General features: G+C 35.5%; 1 protein-coding gene across 1 annotated transcript in view; it reads right to left on the bottom strand.

Annotated features, from left to right (window-relative positions):
* Nucleotides 1-4,714: 4,714 nt before the first annotated feature.
* NEGR1 (neuronal growth regulator 1) overlaps nucleotides 4,715-7,410 on the bottom strand; it is a gene marked incomplete at its 3' end in the record, with an annotated part of 815,688 nt that continues 812,992 nt past the window's right edge. Inside the window, exon 7 of the mRNA XM_084242628.1 lies at nucleotides 4,715-4,839. Within this exon, the coding sequence (XP_084098754.1) occupies nucleotides 4,715-4,839 (125 nt within the window). The remainder of the gene's footprint in view (nucleotides 4,840-7,410) is intronic.

The raw sequence follows: 7,410 nt of genomic DNA, 5'->3' as shown, positions 1-7,410 counted from the left end.
GAAGGCATATGCTTCTTGGAATACTCAGGAGTACACTGACTCTCTGATGTTTGTCTAATATTCTACTCCGGGTGGAATTTTTCTCCCCAAATTATTATATTTTGGCATGATAGACTAAAATGAATTATATTCCAATTAACTTGATATTGTTTTGAAGTACCTGTGTTTTCATCTATTATTTCAGTTTCCATTTGATTGAATGTGGGACACATGTTGCAAAGGGAGAAATAATGAACCAGTGGAAAAATCAGATGTTTATAATGTGTATTTTCTTTTTTTTTCCTGGAAGGAGGGATTTGGTAGATATGGTTTTCCCAAATAGATAGGACACATATATTTCAAAACTGCTTATTATGCCAGCTGTCTTATTCACTGTTTATTGTTTTATTTTCTTTATCTATAATTTTGTTCCCTTCTGTTTGGTTGACCATCATAGAGGGACGTATCTGGAGAAAAGGGCTTAAATCACTCCTTCGGGTTGACTCATTTGCATATTTTAGCCATCACAAAGTAAGAACTGTCAAATCAGCTTGTTTGAAATGCAAGGTGTTTTTAAGGAAATTGTATCTGAATGCCTCAAGGTGGAGTAGATAGTTTCTGTTTTATACCCAGTTGTCTTGTGTAATTATACTGATTGTCTGACTCCTGCTTTCATTTGAGTTCTCAGATGTGAAGCCCCAAACCAACAGGACTTAATCATTAGTCTCTGTTGCTAACTCTGCCATTATTTCAGCAGGTCAAAGTTCTAAATAATTGATAACAAAATTTCTTCCGGAAACTTCTTCTTGAAGTTAGTTGTAGTTCAGTTTGTCAAGCCTTAGGGAATCAACAACAGAAAGAAAGGCTACATGTGGAACCATCTGAAACTGGAGCACCTAAGATTTTCACTCTGTTGCTATGGAGCACCTACAAGTTGTAAGGGTAGTACAGTGGGTGCAGCAGAAAGTAAAGAAGGGATTAGCAGAATGTTTAAATTATTTCTTCCTTTTTCCTTTGATAATAGAGTTTTAAAATGAGTCAAATACATATTTTAATTGATAAACTGACTTTATATTCACCTATTGGAAACAGTACAACATATTTTACATCAGATTATGAAATATGGATGTTTTACTAAAAGACAGGAAGAGCTCATTCCAGTCTTTAAAGTAAATACATATTCAAAGGATCTTAAGGCATACCATTTATTCATATTCATATCTATTGAAATACTGTACATCCACATACTTCAATAAATAGTTAAAAACCTGACCTTTTTTTAAAATCATTTCTGAATTTCAAAAAACAATTTTTATTGAAAAGATTAAATAGGTAACTTTTGGCTGTGTCACAAAGCTAAGCACAATGAATAGATTAACAATAATTCAGTAAATTTGACCAATATAGATGATTGGCTTTGATAAATTTCTCAGAATCTTCTGACTTCACATGTAGGGGTATTTATGTAAATATATTTTGTCCTGAATTATCTGGGTAATTTTCTCACTTCTCCACTCTACTTTCTAGATATAGCTTTCATGTTATGATGAATCATTAATTTTTCAGTTAAGTTTTAAATTCTCCCCAAAGTGGCTTAAAGTTGGACATTCTTTTTCAAATCTTTTAACATCCTCCCACCCCCCAAATACAATGTTATTTGGGCAGTACTTTTTGTAATATAATTGCTGCATAATAGGACCTTAATGGTAGTAATAAGACTTATGTTTCAAATGGGATCATTGTAAAACATAATTACAACATTAGAAGTTAAACCAAGAATGCAAATGAATTAAGTCGACTGTTCTAATATTCTGGTTCTTGCCCCCTCTCTCTTGTCCTTTCTTCTTTCTTTTCCTTTCTTTCCTTCCTCTCTTCCACCCTCCCTCCCTCCCTGCTTTACCTCCTTTCTTTTCTGTCCTTTCTTTCCACTTTCTTTTCTCAAATGCTCTTTATTTTTCTTTCTTCTTTGAAAAAAAAATTTCAGGGGCAACAAAAGGAGTCCCACAAATGGAACTTGGGGAAATATAATTCTGAAATGAAAAGCTAGAAAAAATTGTTATAGCTCAAAAGATAAATCAATTTTATAAAACCGCTATTCTAAAATTGCAACAATCTTGTACAGTCAGGACTGATAAAATGGAGTAATCAGACGTTTCATATGTCCATAATGTAAAATCATCTACTTGAACATTATATGCAATACATTCACACAAAAAAGCAAATACTGTAGCCTTATTTGAACAATATTGAACTCATAAATACTCATGATTTCACTCTGTCCAGGGGCCTAAGGACTAGGAATGCTGCTGTGATACAGAAAAACATAGTGAATACCTCCTCTATTTAAAAATGTCACTCAAGAAAGTCTTTTCTAACATAAAGGCAAATACATATAGCTACTGAGCTATGACTGTACTTCTGTCACATTCTATGGTAAAAACACCAGACTCCACAATTTCGGAATCATGACAACACTTTGAACTAATTATTTGGTTCATCCATAGTTTATACCTCAATTTACCTCACATTGACCCTACAAACCTTACAAAGAGGAGGTATTTTTAACTCTAAGAAAGCGATCACTGTATAATATGCATTCTTGATCTGTTTCTTCCTCCCAAACAATGGTACTGATGGTTAACATTTGTGGTAGCACCACTATTTCTAGTAAGTAGATTATTATGGAGTGTGCCACTTTAAAGCTGCAATACAAAAAAAAAAAAAGTCATATACTCACCAATTCCACAAAGGATATTTTAAAAAATTAAATCAATAGTAACCAAAGTTAAAATGTTATATGTTTTTAAAAAAAGCCTACTTTTAATATATCAATCAGAAGAAGGTAGCAAATTATTAACAGTGAGTAAACTGACTAGCACTATGTCATATTATTGCCATTTGGTAGAAACATTTTATATTTATGCCTCATCAATTAGGATTCATTTTTTCTAATTAAAATAGATTTATGGTGTCCATTAGGACTAAATTTTACTTGAAAAAATCATAATTTGCAAACCATTTCTTTCAGGGCAAAATATTTGACATCATAAATATGTACAACCTTGTGAAATTTGTACCTAACTTTATTAGTAGGGTTTTGTTGTTGTTATTATGACTTGCAAAAGGGTACCATTTCTTTTCACTAGGTGTAGTGAAATTGGCAACTTCGTCAGACTTGTTAAATGTCTTTCAAGGCTATGGTCTTTCTTTAGCAAAGAGTAAAATCATCAAACTATTCCTGCAATATAATACTTGTCAGAGTAATAGCAATTTCCTTCAAAAATGTAGTTTTCATTCTTAATGATAAAGTAACTTCATATTTATGATAATATTTATGATAATTAATATAGCTTAAGATACTCTCACCACTGGTGTTTTGTCTTTTAATCACATCTATGAAAATCATGAAGAAGAAATAAACCATGGTAATTACTTTTCTTTTGGCCTTACTTGTTTGAGCTGAAAAGACTATAGAGAAGTATTTTGTTGCAGATTAGTTATTTCAGAAACTCATCTGTGATTTGCCAGTGTGGAATTTTTGTTATATTTTGGAATTTTTTTATAGAATATGCATTCTAAACAATCAACTGAATGATGTTTTCAGATGGAAAATATGCAAAGTACTCCTATTCATAGGAGCGTTCTATCTGTCACACCAACTTACCTGCCTTGGAACCAAATTAATTTCGAGTGCTTACCAAATCATGTTATATTAGGTGATCAGGCTTTTTGTCCTTTCTGACAAACCATCTTAGAAATTTCGTGTTGGAATATAGTGAAGGAAAGCTGCTGTATTGCTATGCAATCCCTTGAATGGACTGTGTTGCCATTTTATAAGGAATTATTCCCCAAGTGGATCTAACATTCAGCAATAACTAAAGAAACCATATGGTAAATTTACCAGTACTATGCTGGTTAATTGCTTTTCATCACAAAACTGTATCATTGTGGGGCAAAATTCTCAAACCCCATTGGTAATGAGGGGAGAGATTTTTCAGTCCAATAGAGATAGGATATAGTTTAACTTGATCTTTATGGTTTAATTTTTGATTTCAAATTGTAGGATTAGGCAAAACATTTGTATTAGTTGGAGACGAAGAGAAAAATATTATTTTATGAAGGCACACCCATGCTGAACTTACAGGAAAGAGAAGCAGAGCTGCACAGCCAGTTATATTACAAGGCTCATTCCTGAAACCTGAATATCATGCGAGCAGAAAAATCTAGATATGTGTTATATTTTGAATAAATGATCTGAAGGCAATATTATTTGCTTTTTTATCAAAAAAGAAAAAAATGCATCTTTGTAAATGTGGATTGACTCTTTTTGAAACAGGGAAATGAATGCTTGTATTGCAGCCTTAAAGAATCACATATTCACTGCAATATTCGTTTTTGTAAACTACAGCCTGCAACCTAGCAGACCATGACTGAATGCTTTTGAAAAGTTGTAGATTACAAACATGAAATCACAATTAATATCCTCTAAAAGTAATTTCAGAGCTTTCACGTCTTAAAAAAAGGACAATGTGTACTGCTTCACAAGGTAATGTAGCTAATCAAAAAAAGAGTAGAATTAAAGTATTTACATAATGAGCAATTCTACAGAAGGCGATCATCCCCATGTAAGCACTGCTGATTATATCCCACGCTGCTTTTAACAAACTGTACCAGATTGGATCCAGCCATCAGCACTTTCAGAGAATCCTTAAAAGCCTTTTATGGGTCTTTAAATTTATTGTAGAATGGCATTCTTCAGGTAGAATATGCTGGTGAAAGAGGACAGTGTCAACACAAGGTACCAGCAGGAGAAAAGAACGTCAGCGCTCCCGGTAATTCCATACTGGGCTGTACTTGGAGCTGGAAAGAAATGGAAAAGATTAAATCAAAATCTAATTTGTGTCTTTCAGGATCTTAACAATAATCAAAAAGCAGCTGGGTGTATTAGGGAGAGAACTGGCATTGGAATCGTTCACATCTGGTTTTGCTGTCTGATAATATAGGGCCTATTTTACTAACCTTACCTAGTTGCAGTTTTCCCCAGGGCAAAATAGAAATACTATATACCACCTGACAGGGCTGCAGTGAGGAGGTGATGATATATAGCACATTGTACTGGGCTGGACCCATGCTAAGTACTCAATAAAGAGCACCCAACATTATTCTTATTCTTATATGTACTGTAAACATTTGTATTAGTGAACAATTCATTCTTATATTTTTAGTTTATTTTTTATTGAGATATAATTGATATATAACACTTAAGGTATATAACTGATTTAATACATTTGCATATTGTAATATAATCATGACAATAGGGTTGGGAAACACCTCTATCTCAATACATACTGTCATTTCTTTTCTCTTGTAGGAAAAATTAAGATATACTCTCAGCAACTTTAAAGTTTATAATACAGCATTATTGTTTATAATCATTGTGGAGCCATTAACTCTCCAAGACTTATTTATCTACTGGTTCCATATTTGTTCTCAATATCTCAATTCCCCAATGGTAACCACCATTCTCTTCTCTATTTCCATGAGTTCAGTCTTTTTGGATCCATAGATGAGTGGTATACATATATTCATGAATCATCTTATTGACCAAATACTGTATATAGGACCAGTCTCCCCAAAAATGTTCAGACAGGCTTTTTCCAAGATGTCCAGAGTTTGCTTTTTCCAATACCTGTCACCTCAGTATGTGGAATGAAGATAATAGAGAACTTGCGGGTTTTGAGAGAAACTGTTACCATAATTTAAGGAATGCTGATTATCTCAATTTAGAGACGTCTCAGGACCTCCCCGGTGGTGCAAGGGGTTAGGACACAGCACTATGAATCTACCTGCAGCCTCTGCAGCATGAGTTCGATCCCTGGCCAGGGAGCTGACCCACATGGCGTGACAGACCTCTCCTGACCTGCCCACTGCTCCCCTCAGCAGTGTATTTTAGTAGATCTGCCTGTTCTGTTCCCCACTCTGTCTCTGGTGAATCCTCTCACCCCTTGCACCTCTGGCCTGTACCCCAGTTCTTGTATGCATAAATAAAGTAAATCTTTAAAAAAAAAATAGAGACAGCTCCAGAAATGACCTTTTGTTGGAAAACCTATTGTAAGGAAGGGCAAACATCTAGATGCAAGGTATTGTCATCTTGAAGTCACCTTCTTCTTGCCATGTGAGATCCCCTTTCTTCTTAAAACCCCAGGCCCCTATTCCATTTTTTATCTTAGGCTCTAAACCCTTGGGTTGGCCCATTTACTTTAGAATTTGCAGCGCTGTAAATTCTCCATATGTATGTAATTAAATATAGTCTTTTCTCCTACTGATGTTAATATATGATGAACCCCAAGAAGAACCCCAGGAGGGAGGGGATGGTCCTCTGCCCTCAGTCTCAACTGCTGGGAAAACAAAAAAGAGGTTCATTTTTCCATTTGTCTTTTTTTTTGAGGTGATGAAAGATATTCAGATAATTATAATACAATCTTAGGAATATTAGAGTTGCATGTACAAAGTGCAGTGACATAGAAAATGGTATATTTCAATCTGTCTGAATAAGGCAGAAATGACTGAGCAGCATATTACCAAAGGAGACTATCATTCGGGGAGAGGAAATAATTCAAAGACATGAGCACGGCAGGTATTCTAGGATCTAAAAGTAGATTAATCTTGTTGGACCATGCATGTTTGAAGTCTGGAGAGAAGGGAATTGAAACTAGAGCTCTAGGAAGATAGATCTCAATTACTCAATTATAATGTAAAAGAGCTTATCTTTTTAAACTGGAAATTTTGAAAAATTTGGAGTTGTTGAATTATATAATCACATTTATACATTAGAAAGACCACAGGTTTTTTTTTTTAAGATTTATTTATTTATACAAGCACTGGGTACAGTCAGAAGTGTGGGAGGGTGAGAGAATTCACCAGAGCCAGAGCTGGGAACAGAACAGGCAGACTGATGAAGTACATTGTTGAGGGAAGCAGCGGGCAGCAGGGGAGTCTGTGCGCCATGTGGGACCCGGCGGCCGGGGATCAAACCGGTGCTGCTGAGGCTGCGGACAGCTTCGCAACCCAGCGCTCAACCGCTGTGCCACCAGGGAGGCCCTCACAGGTTTTTTTTTTTTTTTTAAGATTTATTTATTTATACAAGAACCAGGGTATAGGCCAGAGATGTGGGGGTGGTGAGAGGATCCACCAGACACAGAGTGGGGAGCAGAACAGGCAGACTGACAGAAATACACTACTGAGAGGAGCAGCGGGCAACACCGGCTGCCTTGCCGTGTGGGTTTCTCCCTGGCTGGCCGGGAATCAAACTCTTGCTGCAGAGGCTGTGGATTGCTTCATAGTGCGGTGCTTAACCCCTTGTGCCACTAGGGAGGCCCGAAAGATGACAGTTTAGTCATAGAGAGCGTGGTATTTGGCTAACTCATGTTG

The sequence above is a fragment of the Talpa europaea genome (assembly GCF_964194135.1).
Source record: "Talpa europaea genome assembly, chromosome: 9".
Lineage (NCBI taxonomy): Eukaryota > Metazoa > Chordata > Mammalia > Eulipotyphla > Talpidae > Talpa > Talpa europaea.
The sequence above is the reverse complement of the archived record's forward strand: the minus strand, read 5'-3'. Positions and strand labels throughout refer to the sequence as shown.